General features: G+C 38.3%; 1 protein-coding gene across 1 annotated transcript in view; it reads right to left on the bottom strand.

Moving 5' to 3' along the window:
* Positions 1-20,796, bottom strand: part of PIKFYVE (phosphoinositide kinase, FYVE-type zinc finger containing) — a 3,858,188-nt gene that overhangs the window by 306,343 nt on the left and 3,531,049 nt on the right. Inside the window, 1 exon segment of the mRNA XM_044075403.1 lies at positions 14,291-14,455. Coding sequence (XP_043931338.1) covers positions 14,291-14,455 — 165 coding nt within the window.

Raw genomic sequence — 20,796 nt, 5'->3', positions numbered from 1 at the left:
GTGAGGATTACGTTGTGGTCTACTGCTTCTAAAACTGGCATCTTCCATTTAAGAGCTAGCTGAACGTCTTACCAAAGATGCAACACTTAGCAGGCAGCCCAGATCTGATTTGGGGCCCAGATAATGGAAGAGTTGGCCAAGGGTGGGAACAAGCAGCCAAAACTGTCATCTTCCCTGGGAGAAGGGAGATCATCCAATATGCTATGCAACACCAAGGACATGCACTGGACTGTGTAGTAATGTTTCAGGGGATGTTTGCAGGACATGGACAACATAAAGGAGTAATGGGGGTAGAGGGAGAGTAATGGACCCATGAGTAAGCAAGCTCGTGCATCAACTGCTGTGGGAGTGGTTTAAGACTTAAGCCATGAACTAGAAAACCCTGATAGATGCATGGATGACAGACTCTCATGATATGCTCAGACTCCAAAGGTCAATACATGGGCCGACTGATTGCAGGAAGCTGATGGCTGATAGGCATTTGGGATGTTGTTGTTTGTCTTTTTGGCTTTTCCCGATTAAGGGTCACCACAGGGGAACTCTGGTCCGCTAATGACTGGCAGTCAATTTTTATGGTGCTGAGTTGCCAGCCCGACATCCAACCTTCAGCGAAGGCATGCCCATTCACACATGTCTTTTGGAGGCCACTCGACCACGGGGAGGATATGCAGACTCCACACAGAAGGCACTCCAGCCAAGAATAGAACAGGAGAACCTCTTGCTGTGAGGCAACAACTCTACCGCTGTACCACCGCAGCTTTTACGGATAAACTTATAAAAATGGGTTCCACAGGATTATGCTTCTTCCTGGGACAGAACATACACAGTCTGTGTTCATCTTGTGGTGTCATTCTCTTCTTGATCAGAATCAGAATCACATTTATTGGCCAAGTATGCATGCATACAAGGAATTTGACTCCAGTTTCAGTGGCTCTCCAAGTATGAATTACATAAACAACACAGATGCAATTATTTAGAACAAGACAAACTACATACATGCAACTATTAAGAACAAGACAAAAAGTAAATACACATATACATAACAAGGTGTAAAGCACAACTCAACTCAGTGCAAGAAATACTGAAATAAACTCTGAAAGAAACTGGTATTAACAATATGTGAACAATACTGCAGAATCTTCGGAGGCCTGGAAAAAAGTAAACCCTAGCCTAATAAGCTGAGTTAACCGTTTATGAACTTGATGGCCTCTGGAAAAAAAAAAGTTCTTATATCTGCTTGTTTTGGTGCATATTAATCTATAACACCTGGTTGATTATAACAGATAAAAAGATGGTGGATTAGATGTGAAGGGTAGGTGATGATTTTCCCTCCTCTTTTCATGACTCTGGAATAGTACAGGTCCTGTAAGGAGGGCAAACTAGCACCAATGACATTTTCAGCAGACCTGACTATTCGACATAACCTATTTTTGTCATGATTAGACAGATATCCAAACTGTTGTGGATGAGCTGAGAACAGACTCAATGATTGCTGTATAGAACTGAATTAACTGTTCCTGTGGGAGGTTGAACTTCCTCAGCTGTTGCAGAAGTACATTCACTGTTCTGCCTTTTTTATGATGGCCCCTACATTGGTCTCCCACTTCAAGACCCAGGAAATTATACATCCCAAAAACTTGGAAGATTCCACAACTAAGACAGAAGTATTAAATACAGAGGAGGATAACATTGGAGTACCACTCCTAAAGTACACTGTCATCTCCACAGTTTTAAGAGTGTTCAGTTCCAGATTATTCTAACTACACCATACGGCCAAGCTGCTCAACCTCCCGTCTGTATGCAGACTCATCATCATTCCTGATGAGCCCGATGACAGTTGTATCATCTGTGTATTTAATAAGTTTAACAGAGGGGTCCTTAGAGGTGCATCACTAGTGTAGAGGGAGAATAGCAGCGGGGAGAGCACACATCCCTGGGGGACACCTGTATTGATCGTGCGATAACTAGATGTGAATTTCCCCAGTTTCACCTGCTATTTCCTATTGGTTAGAAAACTGGTGATCCACTGACAGGTGGAATTAGGAACAGAACGGATTTATTATGACTGAATTGATCTACTTAGATTGGTGAAATAACAGCATGCTCAACCTGGAAATTAAATGGACTGTGTAAAAAACACAAAACTACAGTAGTAAAACTTAAAGGCCACTTTACAGATAAACCCGTGTGTAGCAAAAACAATTTACAAAAATCTTTGAACAAATAAACCAAAAGAAAGATGAGCTCTTTATTGAAAGATTGAAATATCAGCAGAACAGAATTGCAGGGCAGGGATTATATCCATCTTATCAGCGCTCCTTCAACATTAAAACGGAATCCACTGAAGTCGTCTGATATTTGTTAATGGTGGCCCCTAGACTTCAAAACAGTGCAGCTGCAAATACCCTACTAGTATCTAGTCCATGCAAGTTCTGCAAAACTGCTTGATGAAAATGAATTCCCAGGGGTACATTCTTTTCTTGCTTTCATCAAGCAAAGGCAGCAATAATTTCTGTCATGAACACACTCAGAAGGGCATTTCAGAAGACATGCAGTCTAGAAGCTAAATACCCTGGCAGTGGGTAGAGATTTACTGGACTTTCACTACCCTGCTTATGCAATTCAAGCTATCTCATCAGCTTCTTATTAGTCTCACACAAGAGAGCACTTATATGAATTTAAAAACATCCAGATGTACAAAATGGTTCACTTAGAAGCACAGCTTCCCAGCCAGCATGTACAATGGATATACACAATTCCTGTACCTTGCACAACCTACAATGGAATACTGCTGAAGAATAAGTCCCTAAAAGTAGGTTGTGTTGTAGCAGGAGGGCAACAATGTGTGAATTTACACCCCTCACCTCAGAGGAGTTTATAGACCTTTACTCCACACTCCTTCCTCTACACACTGGACCTACACCAAATGTAAGAGCAAGTGACTGTACTCAGTCTGCTTGGGCAACAGATAAAGAAGGAAGCAGAATAAGCCATGTAAGGTAACACATCATATGCATGTTGCTGGGGATGCAGGTGTAGCCTAAAGTTGCACACAAGTGTGCATGACATGCCACATCTGCATTTAGGCATGTACTCCAGTATGAGGGTTCTTAGCTTAGCATATATCTAACTAATAACTACTGGGGCCTTTACAAGTCTAGCCATGCAAATCAAATACATCCCATGGGCTATTTTACTTTAGAGGTTGTTTTAAGGGATGTACGTTAGTTAGGCCATGGATTTAACTGCTGCCTATGTTTATCATAGATATAGGTGTCAGACTAGGGGTGAATTTCTGATTTCCCATCTACTAGTCCAGATTATGCTTGAATAGTATTAGGGAGGGGCTCTGCTTCACATTTATGGGAAGCCTATTCCAGAGAATGGGAATTGTTTGAGATACATACCTGTTCCTCCAATATACCCTGTTTAAATCTAGTAGTTCTGATGCTGTTCATGTTGTGGATATGAAAAAGGTCCATCAGGGAAGAATCCAAGGATGCCGTGTATGCTAGGCATAAATCACCTCTCAGCAGTCTGTAGAAAACAGTATATATGTAGAAGTCTTGGAGTTGATTTGCACAGGGCACTGTGTTTATGCCCTGTATTATTTTAGTGAGTGACCTCTGTGGATGCTCCAGTAGTTGCATGTGCCTGGTCAGGTAAATAACAAAGGAAACGTTACATTCAATGTTGGGTCTAATGAACTGTATTGCACAAAAGAGGAAGTATCATGACATGCCCTTACTTACAAGTTGAGTGACACAGAATGATTTTCTTACTACCTTAGTAACTTGGCTTTCAACCAACATGTGTCCATCTACTCGAGTCCCTAAATGTCTGACTACTGTGACTATTTTTAGGGGTGTTTTAATGAGGAGGTAACTTCCGGGGATGGCAGATTTCTCAAAAGATATTATGCATTTTTTGACATGGAGTTTTAAGGTGTGGGTTTGGCACCAGTTATTTGTCTGTGTTAGACCTATCTGTAAAATGTTTGCATCTTGGGGGGTTTCTATGACTGGTCCCTGCTTACAATCATCTGGAAAGCTGGTAAGCTAGAGGCCCTTCACACTGTCCTTAACAGACAGGTGCCAAACAGGAGGGGACCCAGCACAGAGCCACTGGTGACTGGAGTCTTTGTGGAGGTGGCCTTTCCAACCCTAGCCTCCTTGGTCCTATCTTTGAGCCAGGTGGCTATCCAACGAGTTAAATAGAGGTTTATGTCTAATTCCAGGAGTTTGTTTAGAATGCCAGAGTTGGGTTCTGTATCCAATGGCTTAGCTAGGTCAACGTAGGAAGTATACACTGTTTTGCCCTCATCCATTGCCTTGGTAACTTTCTCAAAGAAGTCCACCAGATTCAGTAGATCTGATCTGCCTTAGATGAAATCAAACTGGGTAGGGGTCCAGTGTCTGAAGGTTTCCTATGTCAGTGTTAATCATTTCCTTAATTCTCCCCATGGTTTTGAATATATAAGACTAGTCCGATTAATGGGTCTGTAGTTCCCGGGATCCTTTGATGGCCTGTCCCTTTTGTAGAGGAATGACTGTTGTGGTCTTTCATTCGTGTGCCATGAAGTTTGTTCAGTGGCCATGGCTGAATAGTGAATCTAGTAGCCATGACAGGTCTTACTTCAGGCTATTTAGGATGCGTCCTGGGATAGTATCAGAGATCTACCTTCACCTGTCTGTGATACTGCAGAATGTCTCTTCTGATTTTGCCTCATATTTGGTCCACTCCTAATATCGGTGATGTTCTGGGATGCTGTTGAAGACTGCAGTCCTTGCATAAGTAAAAATGTCAGAGTTTATATCCTTCTAAAAAGGTGTGCTAATGTAAAACCTAGCAACTTTTAGTATAAGATCAAAATGCAAAATTCCCTGTGAAATACATGATAATTTAATAAAGATGTTTCTTTCAAAAAAAATTACAATCTGTCACTAATTTTGGCCTTTAGTCCCCATTACTTTTAACCAGAGTCATCACAACCTCATAGTGAAAGACTGAGAAGACAAGCCACAGGTAATGGGGGGGACAAACAAGGAAACCAGAGACAGTTGTGTGTTTATTAATTTATTACTATATCTGTCATTATAAGTATTTAACGTGTGTCTAACTTCTTTTGCTGTACATATGCACTGCTCTACAACACACACAGTACACAGACTACTAGGTTGTACTTTAGCATGAGGTACCCACAGCTTACTACAGTGGAAACTTATTTGGCTATTGTTATCTACTAGGTGCTCTCCCATGAAGTGGAAAGACATCCTGAAATTCCATCCATGGAAGACTGAACAGTGCTTGGATTCAATATAGCAGTACAGAGATCCTAAAGAGGTGCATACATACCTAGATATCTCAGTGTATATATATATTGCTGGAATGTGCTCATTCTTACGTGTGTGTGTGTGTGTGTGTGTGTGTGTGTGTGTGTGTGTGTGTGTGTGTGTGTGTGTGTGTGTGTGTGTGTGTGTGTGCGCACGTGTCTTCTGTATTGGCTAACCATACATACTGGTCATTCATCACAGCCGTCATCATGCTAGCTATCCCTGTACGCAGAATTGGGAGTGAATATGAACCACTAACAGGGGTACTATTATCTGCACGTTCACCTCTCCAAATCTCTGCAAATTCTAAGTTCCATGTAATAGACTGATTTCACACCTCTGCTTTGCTCTTCCTACTGATTTCTTTTGATACTACTTCATTTTCTGCACTACAGTTCAACAAGCTGCCGTTTGACTGCATGTACTTGTGCCTCTCAACTGTTCGAGATTTTGACTCAAATGTTAGCTCTGTCTCCCTTGGTACCTCCTGAAACTAGTGACCTCTGGATGAAAAAGTAGTGAATTGCACTTGATAAATAACAAAACTTACAGTTATAGACTTTTTACTTCAGAAAATGTATATAAATTCACATTGTCTTGTGCTGTCAATATCTTAAGTTAACAGTAGTAACATTTTGAAAGTGCCCCTGATTGTCCCTGATTATTTCTGCATTTGTACACCACTCTGTCGAGATTTGTCCCTCATTTATTGAGATCTATATATCAAGGCAACTTGGGGAATGAGTTTTATTGCCACTTCTAACTCAGCAAACAGTAAGACAGTTAAATATTATAATCATGTTATGTATCAAAAGAAGATTCAGTTATACAACCAGTTTTTAGAAAAGCAAAACAGTCCGATTAATGGGTCTGTAGTTCCCGGGATCCTTTGATGGCCTGTCCCTTTTGTAGAGGGATGACTGTTGTGGTCTTTCATTCGTGTGCCATGAAGTTTGTTCGGTGGCCATGGCTAATAGTGAATCTAGTAGCCAAGACAGGTCTTACTTCAGGCTATTTAGGATGCATCCTGGGATAGTATCAGAGATCTACCTTCACCTGTCTGTGAAACTGCAAACTTCTTGGGACAGCATTTTAAATAGCATTTTTTTCAGGTCAGATTCCTAATGGGATACTGCTGGTTACCAAAATGAAAACAAATAAACAGGGATTCAGGAATTCCCTTGTACATGTAAGGAAAACTGAGTAACTTTCTATTTGATAGAAAGGTCATAACTGCTGAAGTGGATTACTTAATTCCATAAGAGAACTGACACCATCTCCTCAGCTATTGTGACTTTAGGACTGTTACATTTTTGGGAAAGGATATGGATATCACTCACCAGGAAATATTTACTACTGAATGTCAAGAGGAGGCAGTTAACTATGCAAGCTAAACTACATGCAAGAAATAAAAACAATCTCCCACAAGGAAAGTGACCAATAAAGGTAAAAGAATATATAAGAATAATCAAAAACAGAAATGTCGGTCACTCACGGCAGGTAAATAAAATGTATATTTATTGTTAAAAAGACCAAATGTAAGCGCTTTCGTGGTTCAGCATAACCGCTTCATCAGACTTCAGTTGCTAACAGAAAGCATACCCTTTATATAGGCACAATCAAACTAGCATAATTAAAAGAATTAAAAGCAATTACGAATAAAAGCCACAGTGTGAATCCACACATCAGAAACCTAATGTTTCAAGCATCTAGATTTTAGAAAAGGTTTTAATGAAACTTTACTATTTAGACCAGGGGACTTATCAGCCTGTAAACTTATAATCTATTTTTGTTCTATTTCTTCAGTTTTACTACAAAAATCTCCACCTCTGTTATTTACACCCATATGCTCAGTGACAAAAAATGGAAGTCATGGTCTAACCCTTCTCTCAAAACATGCTGTGCAAGTGCACTAGTTTCTTTGCTGTTACGCATGTCTCTGTAATGTTCAAGGATTCTATCCTTCACCATTCGTTTAGTTTTTCCTATATAGAAAGCGAAACAAACTTTGCAGAAACAAAAATAAACCACATTCATAGTTCTGCAATCAGCATAATGTTTAAAATCAATCTTAAACTTCATAGAGGGATGTTCAAAGTGATTACCTGTATAAATATGCTTACATGCAGAGCAGTTTCTACATGGATAAGTCGCTGTCCTATCGGATAACATTACAGTACGTTTATTAGATTTGTAGCATAACTGTTTCTTTAAAGAGCAATTATTCTTCAAGGAAAAAAGGGGGGTATAATGAATTACATCCTTTAATTCCTCTACAGCATGCAGAACATTTCAATTCTTTTTAATCACTTCACAGGTTCTGTTAATGTAATTCGAAAAGGGGAGAACTACTCTGAGAAGTTCACGATCAATCTGCCTACTATCCACAGTAGTATTGGGATTAATCTCAGTCGTGTCACTAAAGTACGGTCTACATCTAGAGCCTCTTTCATTCCAAGCAGCCTTAATACATTCATCTATTTCATGTTCTTTATATCCCCTGTCTAGGAACTCTTGTTTTAGTTCTTTCAGGGGTGTCTCAAGGTATGCATCATTATTATGAATTTGCATTATCCTATACACTTGTCCTTTTAACACATTCCTTTTAACATGTCTTGGGTGCATGCTAGTGTAGTGTAACAAGCGATTCCTTCTGGCTGGCTTCCTATACAATCTTGTTTCAAAGATATTAAGCCTTTCCTCGTCGACCCTTATATCCAAAAACTCAATTTCAGAATCTGAAAATGTATATGTAAACTTAAGAAAATGAGTAGTGCTGCACAAATAGGTGACAAAATATTTAAGCTCATCAACAGTACCATCCCAAAGTAAAAACAACTGAAGAAATCGAACAAAAATGGATTATACGTTTACAGGCTGATAAACTCCCTGGTCTAAATAGTAAAGTTCATTAAAACCTTTTCTAAAATCTAGATGCTTGAAACATTAGATTCCTGATGTGTGGATTCACACAGACATAATTGTATATATATGTACTCTGGAGGTCTCTGTGGCTTTTATTCTTAATTGCTTTTAATTGTTTTAATTTTGCTAGCTTGATTGTGCTTATATAAAGGGTATGCTTTCTATTAGCAACTGAAGTCTGATGAAGTGGTTATGCTGAACTGCGAAAGCGCTTACTTTTGGTCCTTTTAACAATAAATATACATTTTATTTACCTGCCGTGAGTGAGTGAGGTTTCTGTTTTTGATTAAACTACATGCAACCCTGCTGACACACACTTTGTGAATACACTTGGGACCACAGCTGGGATGGATGGATGGCTGTGCTTAAAAAGAAAACAAACTAAAGCTGTGAGTTTTTACAGCGACATAACAGTATGCCTGTCTTAAAAGTACATTGTTTACAGCTAATTTCCTTAGTTGCAGAGAATAAGGCAAAAGAAGTAAACTGATCAAAATAAACGCTAGAACATCCTACAGACAAACCACTGTGATCTAGAATTTACTAATTTCTTTTAAGATGGGAAAGTATCCTGGAAATGCAGAGGGAACTGGTACCACCATACCTTTAACAAAATTTGATTCTATCCAAAGCAGGAGAATGGAGACATGTTTTAGGGTGAGACAGCCTAACAATGGTAGTTCTTTTAACTCAATCAAGTTCCAAGAGAAAATTTTATAAGCTGGAAAGACATACCTATTAGTTGAAGGTAGCAGGTCTTGCCAAAGGCTTTCTATGGGTCAGGCTGCTCCAAAAGTAATTCTGTTTCCACAAGTTTAGATATATACATCTGTTTAAAGATTAGACAGACTGGGGCTATTAAGGGACATTTAGATTTTTTTGCTTAAAGCTATGCATCCTACATAAAAAGAAAACACCATGGCAGCAGGATGAGAAAAAGATGCATTTAAAATAAGCCTGCTAGACTCACTGAATAAAAATTCTAAAAATAATAAACACATAAAAAGGTTTAGCCATCTGATTACATTTTAATTTCCCTCATGTAGGTCTAAATAAGTCTCCTACATAGATGAAATATAAGAGGCGTTCTAAAGCTCTCTGATTCAGGTAACTCATTCCACAAAACCAGAGGCAAGATAAACATAGGAAGTTCTACCCAACATCTGTAATCCGGCTCACAGAACAACCAGCAGCTCCTCAACTGCTGAGCTTAAATTTCTAAACAAGGTATAGGGTTCTCAAGAACTTAAGATGATCACGATCCTGAAAAGCTTCTGGCAGAGACTGTGAGGCAGTGCAGATCCCCAGAACTGATGTTACATGACTGGTCCAAATGCACCAATAGTCTGGCTGTGAAATTCTGCACCTGCTACAATTGAGCCAAGTCATCATTCACAAGCTAAATATAAAAAAGGTACTGCAATAATGCAGGCATGAAATAACCAGTGCACTAACGACTGTGGTCAAGTCCAATGATGGTATAAGAAATTAGATTCAGGAGATGTTCTTCATATGGAAAAAGTATGCCTCGGCAGCAGATGACACTTGGTCTTTAAGGTAACGTACTACCCGATAAGTTTTCCAAGGGGAAGAGCAAATGAAGACGTGAAAGGTGCCTGGGTAGCATGTCTAAGCATGCCCTCAGCCTTTGTCAGGTTGTCTTTAAGGCTATTCATCCTTAACCAGGGAGCAACTGAATGTAAGCAGTCCTTAAGAGTAGTAAAGCCAGGCACAGAATCCTGAGATAAGAAGACATACAGCTAATCATTAACAATATATGCTTGATAACAATTACCTTTGCCCATAATTACCGCCTTTGTTGGCAACATGTATACTGTGAAAAAAGTGAACCCTAGTTGGAAACCTATTGGACTCAGCATTTCAGGAGGAATGGAGGTTGACTTCAGACATCACACTTTAGAAGCAACTTAACAGATACGACGTAAACAAACGAGTACAGTGCAAAATAAACCCAATATCTGTAGCCAGGTTTGCCTTCTCTTCAAGTTGCTCTAATCCTAGCTTCTCTTTATGGTCCCATTACTACCCCGTTCTATGTTGTTGTTTTGTTTGCCTTTCAGCTTTTTCCCAGTAAGGGGTCGTCACAGCGGAACTCCAGTCCGCTAATTATTGGCAGTAGATTTTTTATGAAACAACGAGGTGCCAGCTCAACGCTCAACCTTCAACGAAGGCACGCCCATTTACGCACGCATGTCTTTTGAATGCTACCCAACCACGGGGAGGACATGCAGACTCCACACAGAAGGCACTCCCAAGCCATGCCGAGAATCGAACTGGAGAGCTTCTTGCTGTGAGGTAACAATGCTACCGCCGTACCACCGTGGCCTACCCAGTTCTATCTATGTAGAGATGAAAATAAGTGGACTTTACACAAACACAGGTTTATAGGACCACAGATTCTGTGATACCCTTTACAGAGAAGATGCAGAATTCCACAAGGCTCTCTGATGCTTACGTCACAAGGTATAAAAACTATGTTTCAATTACAAGACTACTGTTGGAAAAAAAAACTTTCTACCACTGCATTCAATTTTCATAAGTGCTAAAATAAACAAATATATGTGTGTGTGTGTGTGTGTGTATATATATATATATATATATGTGTGTGTGTGTGTGTTTGTATATATATATATATATATATATATATATATATATATATATATATATACATATATATATACATTTCAAAACAATAAATGAACATAATGTCGACTCGCATAACAGCGAGACGACGTCAATGGAAATTTAAATGAACAAACTCCTGGATCGGTGTATTTCACCACCGGGAAACTAACCACTTGGCCACCAATAACTAACACAAAAACAGAAGCAAATAAAACCCACCAAACTGGGGGGCTTTGCACCTCATACTCCCCTAACTAAATATACCAACTCTGAGCTCACACTACAGTGAAGAAAAGGGCAAAGTTTGCCATGGTGGCCAAGTGATTAGCTTCCCGGATGGCAATATATGCCATTCCGGGAGTTTGTTAATTAAAATTTTCACTAAAGTCATCTCGCTGTTATGCAAGTCAACATTATGTTAATTCTAGGATTTAAAGGGAATCCAAATAAATAAATAAATATATATATATATATATATATATATATATATATATATAAAACATTATATACACACAAACACAAACATATATATCCCGTCTTCTCATAAGCTTACAACTGCACTACACTTTCACTTTTGGGTTTCACGAGACAGGTAAAATAAAAAAGGCAACTCCTTTTTTAAGTATTTCCAACAACACAGATTGCAAAAGAAGGGTTATATATTTTGGAATAATGTGCTGTCTACCAGATGGCTATCTTGCCAGAAAGGGCAAGACTGCTCCACCTTCCAAATCTACTGGCACCTCCCTAAAATTCCCACACAGCCAACTCTAACACACTTGTCTTCTTAAGAAGGCTCTAAAACTTTCATTCATTCCTTATCCAATTTCAGGAAGAAAACCATGGCAGATTCTGAAGCTCAAGTAGTAACAAAAGAGTTGGTACTTTTACTGCAGTTTCAAGGTCAGTAAACTCACAGGGTCTGTTCAGTAATGACCCTGCAAGCCTATACTGTTTTAACTCTGTATTACCTTTTTAGAAACAGATTCATTGGATTTAAAAAAGACCACTAAAATAAAACTGATAAAATGAAAATATGAATGTAATCAAACACAAGGTAACTCAGTCTTTTTTTGTTGGGGAGATATTCAATTCATCACAATTTTCAGTGACGTCATACTCAGTGCAGCACCAATGCTAAAGGCCAGTGCAATCAACATTCCCACTATAAAACAGCACGTAATAGTGTCACTGACAAAACAACATACTCCCATAGCAATTTGGTTTCACCTGCTGCTAAGATTCAAATAACAGCACACAAAATCACAAGGGCCTAAAAAATGCACATCTCTTGAAACAGATTTAGTAATATATTTTTATTAAAAAAAAATAACTTAAAAATGTAACTTTTATAAAGTAATTTACTAAATATGACACAAAAAAGCAAGTGGTAAACCTACACAGAATGTTTAGTTAAAGAAGACGAAATGAACCAGAAATTGCAACACATTTTAAATGAAACTTTTCCAAGCTAAACAGTATTATTTTTAGCCAAGACCTCAATTTCAACAAATACTAGATAAAAAAGAAAATAAAATGTGGAAAATAGGAAAACAAGAAACCCTTTTTAGAATTCGACTATTTCAGGCATCTACACTCAAAAGTTAACATTACCCGGTAGTATAGCACAGATGGTTAAGGTTATGAGCTGCTAACGTGCTTCCTCTAGTTATACTAGGTTTAATTCTATCACCTCTGCTAGCTTGCAAAGCAGCTCCAATCATTTCACTTAAGATCACTGCTCCTGCTCACACCTGAATTTTTTTTTTTTACTAATATTTTCAGTCTCTGTATTCTTCCCTTGGTTTCTTTGACCCCATAGACTGTTACTATCAAGTCACTACAACCCTACAGAGTACCAAGAATAGTAGGGTGCCTACAGACTAACACAGGCATTTTAACATTTTACTTGGGTCCACAGCTTCCATAAGTAATGGACTAAGGCAGGTCAACCTCTACCATGCACACACCTTTACAGTCACAACACAAGGCAAATACCACCAGTTCCCACTAGGTGACAGTGCTTAGTTTCTGCATTTCTCCTATTAAAGTACAAGTGGCACTTGTCTCTAGTACCCCCCCTCTCTCTGATGGCACACACCAGGAACACTAATAGTAAAGATAATCTTCCCATACCACCAGACAGCCAGAAACAATGTACAGCTGCATTCAAAGAAATGTATGTTGCAAACAAACATTTATTTAACTTACTAAGGAGGTCTGAAGAAAAATAAAATATTTTAAGATAGTTGTTTTAAAAACATTTTTCCAGCAACCATACTCCATGCTCTGATTTTTCAAGGTACTAGGAGGTTGCATTGCTTTACTGCCCTTAAAAGTACATCACTATGTACTATTAAGTGTCTGGGTCCATAAGAGGTAGGTACTTGAACTGGCCAAACTTTTATAATTCATAAGAACACTAACAAAAAAGAACACTACAAACAAAACCGTCTAATGAGGGTAAGGGGTGGGGAGAACAAGTGGAGTCTGGTGTCTATCTATTAAAATGTATAGTAGATATTGTATGCTTTCCACCTCTTGGAGTACAAACATTTGGCAGATAGATAACATACTATTACATGACATACCATAACCAATAAGACATTTTCATTCTGGAAACTCATTTCATTATTTAAAAAAAAGTAAATACAGTTTAAAAAACAGTGTTTAACATTAAATTATACAGTCTTTGTCTGGTCCATTGCGGCATAGAAAAACACCTGCATGCTTTTCAAATAATTTGGGTTAGAATAGCATCCTAAATGCCGCAAAACCAGCGGGAGGAGGTAGGTAACAGAATGGCCAAAATTCTCCCAACTCTACTTCCATGAAGACTGGAACAGTCCATCAAAAGTTTACATTTTAGCACAGGTTAGATAATAGTCCTGGCTGGAGGAAATCCACACAGAGGGGCCATGTAATGGTCTACAAAGAGGCCCACAAAGTATCATGCCCATTTTTGTTCCTCACTTACATAACAGGCAAGGTTAAAGCAGCAAAGTGCAATACCCTCTGTGCCTGCAAGTTGATAGCCCAGCCAATGGCTGTCCCCCTGGTCAATGTATCATGGTTGGGGAACACAAGCATAAATTCCTTTGGAAATGGGTGAAATGTCTACGGTGCCAGGCAAAAAATGAAAAGGAAAAAAAGAGAATGGTTTCTATGTTCATAACCAGCTGTGTGTGTGTGTGTGTGTGTGTGTGTGTGTGTGTGTGTGTGTGTGTGTGTGTGTGTGTGTGTGTGTGTGTGTGTGTGTGTGTGTGTATCCTGTAGTGAAAAAGTGCGTTATGCCTAGAAACTTAAAATGATGGCCTTAAGCTACAAAGATGAAAGAAAGAAGTAAAAATTTAAAAAAACTGGCGCATCAATGACTCCAGGCATACCTTGGGGCTCCGCTCCCAAATTTTCAGCTCCTTCTTTCCCAGTCTGTCCAACCAGGTAGTAGGCACTATCCGCACCCCGCAGAGTCTCCCTCTTCTGAGAGGACAGATCTGGGCTCTTGCCTCCTGTGCCTCGGAAAAAGGAAAGCACTCCAGGAGTCTTTTTGGCTAGAAAACAACATTTTTTTCATTTCAGTCTTTATCTCGATTAACTGTATCCCTACAATGTACCAAATTAAATACTTGCATCAAACAGATGTGTGTGTACACACATATATATATATATATATATATATATATATATATATATATATATATATATAAAATCACCCTTTTTTAATGCTGCATATGTCATCACCATTTTCTACAGATTAACAGAAAAATGTTTTGGTAAACTGTTTTAAATAATAAATCAAAACTTTAAATCTTTATCTTATCTATAACTACTTTTTTACATGAATACTATTTTCACCATCCATTCAATCTTCAGTAATTCATCTACTCTGGGTTGCTCAGGGTGTTGGAATTAGAACCTATCCTGGCACTCAAGGGGTTTATTTACCCTTCCAATGATGCTCTTTGTTTTGTATTAACACTGAATGTTTTGCCTAGAGGAGTTCTCTCCAGGACTCCACTGAAAATGAGCCTTCCCAGTCACACATCACAACTAAGAAGTGTAATAAATAAATGTATAAAGATAGAGCAAGTCTACCATGGTCTGGAGTATTCAGATGTGTCTAAAGGTCTGGCAAAAGGCGTTTCAATGGGTACATCCAAACAAAACAGTACAAAACCAGATAACATAAAACTTACAACGGGTGTTTAAAAACCAGGTCGGCTGGTGTTTCTGCCATCTTTGTTGATAAATATCTTAGACAACCCAAGAATAGCTGTTACATTGTCACTAAAATAAATGAGCTGTGATACTAACCACATCACTTCCTACTCATAAGAAAAATAAAAGGGAAAAAAACTCCTGTGCCACCTAATATGAAGGTGGGATCCCATGTTAAAAATGTATCACACTGTAATTTTGCCAGAGTTCATGTTTTGTGGTCTAGTGACACCCCTCCCCTCCAAATTATCTAGCTGCCCATGTTTGGCATGCTCTGAACGAAAATGCATACCTTAACAGTACTACTTCATGCCAAAGATTCTGGAAACCATTTAGATGGAGCAATACTTCCTGCTGCCACCTTGCTGGTATTTTATGAAGCAAAACTTGTATTATAACCAACTGCAATGAAACTGTCAGCAATGACCTTATAACAATTGCAGTGAGTTAATTCTAAAACATCAGTAGTACTGTTTCTCATAAGTTCATTGAGAAAATCCCAAGTAAAAAGGACTGCTAAAGTCATCAAAAGTTGGAATGGTTTTGCTTTTTGTTAAGCCGTTTTATTATCCAACACCATGACATTCAATATTCTCTCATGGTTGTAACCATAAAAATAATACATACATTCTTAGGTCAGCTGGCATGGTAAAAAAAGGACACACTCTAATAGGTCCTAGACTAAGGAATTCTTCACCAATCAGGTCCTAGATTAAGAAATTCTTTACCAATCAAAATCTGATTTTTTTAAACAAACCCCACGTCTATAGACATCCTCATGTCTGCAATGATGCACACTGTGTGCAATACCGCACCAGCTACATATCATCATGTGTCCTAGGAGCTAGCTAGTTCACCCTATGCCATCTGTCAGCACCTTCTAACAATTCAGGAAAGCAACAAACATGGTGTGTTTACCATAACTTGAGAAGTGTAGAACTGTGGTCCATTTTCCTCTACCAGTAGGACTTGAAGCTGGCAAAGGATCCCTTCTCCAGACCTCTACTTTAATTTTTGGAAAAAGAAGCACAAAGCAAGATAGCAAAGAACTTAGGAGGCTCAAAACATCAACTTCATATCTGAAGGCAAGGAGAAGAAAGTTAGGGGTCACAGAGAAACACAGATAAGTAGACTCAAATTATCTCCAGGTGCATCTTGTCTTGCTCTGCTTAAAAGCCGGGCAGAAAGAACTTTTGAACAGGGAACAGGGGCTTCTAGCTAGATTTGTCATGGTCTGCAGATCAACTGCCTAGTACTTACCAATGAACACCACCTTACACATCTAACATTATGTTAAGTGAAGAATTTCTGTATAAGATAGGACTTGGCACATCTTCATCTACGTACAACACAAGGTCCCTAACAAAAACACTACTGATAGACTGACCAGTAGAACTGCAAGCAAAGATCATCTTTGGACTAATGTTTACCAATGTCTCACTGGGAAAAAGGAGACTATAACAAGAACAAAGAGGTGACTGCAGGAAACTGGCAAATCATGTCTTCAAGACCAAGATTCAACAGATCCATAGATTATTTCTTGGCAGTTGATCAGGAAACTCTTTTTAGCCTAACAAGTGCATTTCCCTCTACTTGTTACTTTTTCTTCACAACATATTGTGAAACCAAGTTAAGCTTGTACTTAGGATTTCCCAATTGCACCTCAAGGCTGTGTCTGAAGAAGGTTAGGGAGCTACTTTCTTTAACATAAAGATGGTCTTTTAAAAAAAAAAAAAAAAAGAATGGTTTGGGATAGGTATTTAAATGTTCCATTTATGCTACAGTGTAGGTTTTGCTTTCTTGCCCAGATATTTGTAACATTACAGATTTACTGAACACAGGACAGGGCTGTCTCAAGTCTCGTAGGTTAAGCAAAGACCTCTCCATTAAGATTATGTATGATACAGAAAAGAGAGGCAACTTTAAAGAAATAAGCCTATCATAGAACTGAGGATCTTATGGTAAGCATATTTTGGGTCTTTCAAGTTTGATTATGTGCCTGCACAGATACATGCCAAAGAGAGAATTATGTTCTATTATGGGCCTAATAAGGGTGGAGTACGGATGAATGTTAATATCCTTGAACATGGATAATGTACTTTTTGGCAATCAGCTGGGCTAGACAAAAGGATTTTTTTTAACAATCATGAACACATGAGACCGAAAGACAATCAACTGTCTATAAAGGTATCCCATTTCCTAGCAAATGCACTGACTGACTGTAAGAGGGGTACTACTTATAAGGTAGGTGAATGGGTCCTCTACAAAAGGACAGGATGCTAAATTTTTTAGCATTTAGTTGTATGCTATGGCACTGAAAGCTTTTGTTTATTTCCCTGAGTATTTGTTTATACAGGCCAGTCCCTACTGTAGACCTGGGAGTCCTCCAGAAGGTTAATGCCAGCTCCAAATTTGCAATTACCACCAAACCTGATCAGTGAAAGACCCCTAACAGTAGTTTTGATACCACAGAAGTAAATATCAAATAGGAACAACTCCAGTAATGAGTCCTGGGGCATCCCACAACAAGCAAGCCTTTTGGAGCAGAGTTTGCCACAAATCCTAATTTGTTGGGTTTTGCCTGTTAACTAGTTTGCTATCCATTGAGTTACTTAAGGGTTCACACTGAGTTGGGCTAACATTTCCTTAACAAGAGTGTGTGGAATGGTAGGGAATACCTTTGCCAGATCAAGGTATCTGTCTGCACCAATTTTCCTTTATTTAATATCACTGTGACTTTTTCAAATAACTCCACTAGGTTAAGAAGGCAGGATTTAACCTTCACAAACCCAAACCGGGTTGAGTCAAGTGACTGTAGGCTGCCAAAATCATTCAAAGCTACTCTAAAGGACTTCTCATCTAATACATGTTGCTGTCTCCTCTTCTACACCAGGCTAACACAAGTACCATTACAATAAAGAGCATCTTCTCTTAACTACATTCTACCACCATTCTCACTCACCCTTCCCCCTACTCACCCACCTCTTATGCTTACTACACTCTACCCCATTTATCACACACCTCTTCCTCTACTCATTCCTCCTTATTCTAGTTTTACACACCACTCCCTCTTCCTCTCACTTATCCCATCCACCTTCTCACCATATTCCCCACCTTTACAGCTCTCTTGATCTCTCTCTCTTGACTTCCTCTTCTCTCATATGACTATTTTTCTGTCAGAGCTAACTATTTACATAATCCTAACACATCATACTGCGACTGTACATGTCAAACCAGCCCTATACTAATTATACTTTATTCCTAGACAATGTTTAAACCGAGTTTAACACCAAATCACTGTACATACCAAAGTTGTGTTACTACACTATACTGTTTTTTTCTTAGCCAATGTTAAATTGAACTGATATCTAATTATGAATACTTCTCTGATATAATTATTGCTTAGTGTCTGGAGCTGTTCTCCCTGGGTATCTGCAGAAAATGGACAACAACCTAGCTGGATTTTCTGAGTAAACAAATGCCAAATAAATAAAATGGATGAGGTCCATGATGACGTGTTCTATTAACTTACTTATAAGGATTTTATGTTTTACCAGTCTATAGTTGTTAGGATCCATGCTAGGGCCACTTTTGTGGAAAGTGGATGACTGCTGCTATTCTTTGCTCCTCTGGTATGAAACCATTTGAGAAGCTAAGAATGAAGACATTCAGATTCAAGGAGACAGTGATTCACACTGACAAGGAACCATCCTCGCATACTGTCAAGCTCCTTTTTTTTTTTTTTTTTTACCTTAGTGAAAGCCTTTATCAACTTACACAGTGATGTGGGGGGGGGGGGGTGCACACCTAGTATCATCTGGGGAGTGGCAGTGGGGATGTCTGAATTAAACCTACCTGGTAACATGTTAACTGTGCCCCCAGGGCCAGGTTGATGTTATTATTACCAAGTGCAAGTATCAGTGTAATGCATGACATCATTCATACACTTTCTGACATAGTCGAAAAAGGCCTTGTGGTGTCCTTAATAGAAACAAAAGTTTTCAATTCGTACTTGACCTTGACAGGTATGACTTTGTTCCCAAGTTCTTTGTTTAACTTTGTGGCTTTCAGTTTTGCAGCATACTGTTCTCAGTTTATTCTTAACACAGCATAATGTCGTCTTTTATTTAACTTGTTAAGACTTGGCACTGTAGCTGTGTTAAACTGGGACCAATGTTTTGATGCAGGCACTGACATAAGAATAGAAACTGAGAATCCACAACGAAACCATCACCTACAAGGGCAGAGGCAACCACAGACTCAATAACTTCCGAAACCAAAGTAAAATGTAAAGCCAATCATTTACTGGTTTTAAGTGGTTAAGCACTTCCATCACTGTGGACTTCTTCAGAACAAAGACTCGTTTAAAAATAGTGAACATTTTATATACACGCTCCTCCTGTTTAATCACATTCAAAAACCAGAAGTAAAAAACATGCCAAAAACAAACTAATAAAAACGAGAACACTGACAGGAACAGTACCAAAAATCACCAAGCACAGGTGCTGTTTAAAAACTGTAGTTTAATACCAATACAAAATAAAAAACAATAAATCTGTTAAGATCTTTCATTAACGCAATGTTAACTTCATCAGACAAAGGATAAATTGTCCCATTGGGTTTTAAATTCATGATAGATCAAACCCATTGGACACAGAAAACCAGCCAAATGTCAATCATACAGCAAAATTAACCATTCTGTAGCCACTATTGTACTTTGTAACTTTTTAAACTTCTCAACAAAAGTAATCAATGCACATGTATATACAACCTACAGTTCATTCTATTTACAATAAGAATGAAAGTTAAAATAAACCAAAGTTGTTGAAAAAACGTATGCTGGTATCCCAAGACTCAAACATAAGGGACAAAAAAAAATTGACTTAAATAGGGGGAATTAGTTATAAAAGTTAGAACAAAAAAATTGACTTAAATAGGGGATTTAGTATAAAAAGTTAGCAAAACCAATCAGATGAGCTCAGTTTAATTGAAAACAATTAGTACTAAAACTTTAAAAGAAAAAAAATAACATTCCATAGACATGAGTAAAATATTTCCAAAAACAAACAGTTAATTTCTATAGAGTGCATACAGTCTATAAAAAACTTCTAAAGTTTGTAAAGTCATAAACACATCTCAAAGTTTGATGGACTGACCAACAGGGTAAAAAGTATTATTTCTCACAATTGGGCTATGTTAAAAATGGACGATGAACTTTATCGACATCTGGGTGATAAACCAATTTTTATACATAAAGTACACAACATTAAGGAAGTTTTGGAAAGGAATAAAACAACGCACAGATTAGGTACCACGAAATGTGGTAGATGTAACTACTGCCAATACATAGTTGAGAGGGATGAAGTTATGTTAAACTACTGTCGAACACACATTTTGTTTAAGAGAGGAGATTGCAATTCAACTGGTTTTGTTTACTTGGAACTCTGCAATTATTGCGACTGGTTTTATGTGGGTAAAATGAAGACACTGGCTAAGAGGATTTACAAACATTTGTACGACATCAAAAGAGCAAACCTGAACAACGCACTATACAGACATAACTTGTGGGGGTTTCAAAACATTTTTATTTGGTATTTTGGAAGTTGTTCCAGTGGATGCCAGAGGAGGTGCCTGGGAAAACATGTTAAAGTATAAGGAACTCTTCTGGCAAATC

This window comes from Protopterus annectens, chromosome 6.part1, assembly GCF_019279795.1.
Source record: "Protopterus annectens isolate FY-2018-M chromosome 6.part1, PAN1.0, whole genome shotgun sequence".
Lineage (NCBI taxonomy): Eukaryota > Metazoa > Chordata > Ceratodontiformes > Protopteridae > Protopterus > Protopterus annectens.
Note: the sequence above shows the minus strand (reverse complement) of the source record. Positions and strands in the feature narration are given on the sequence as shown.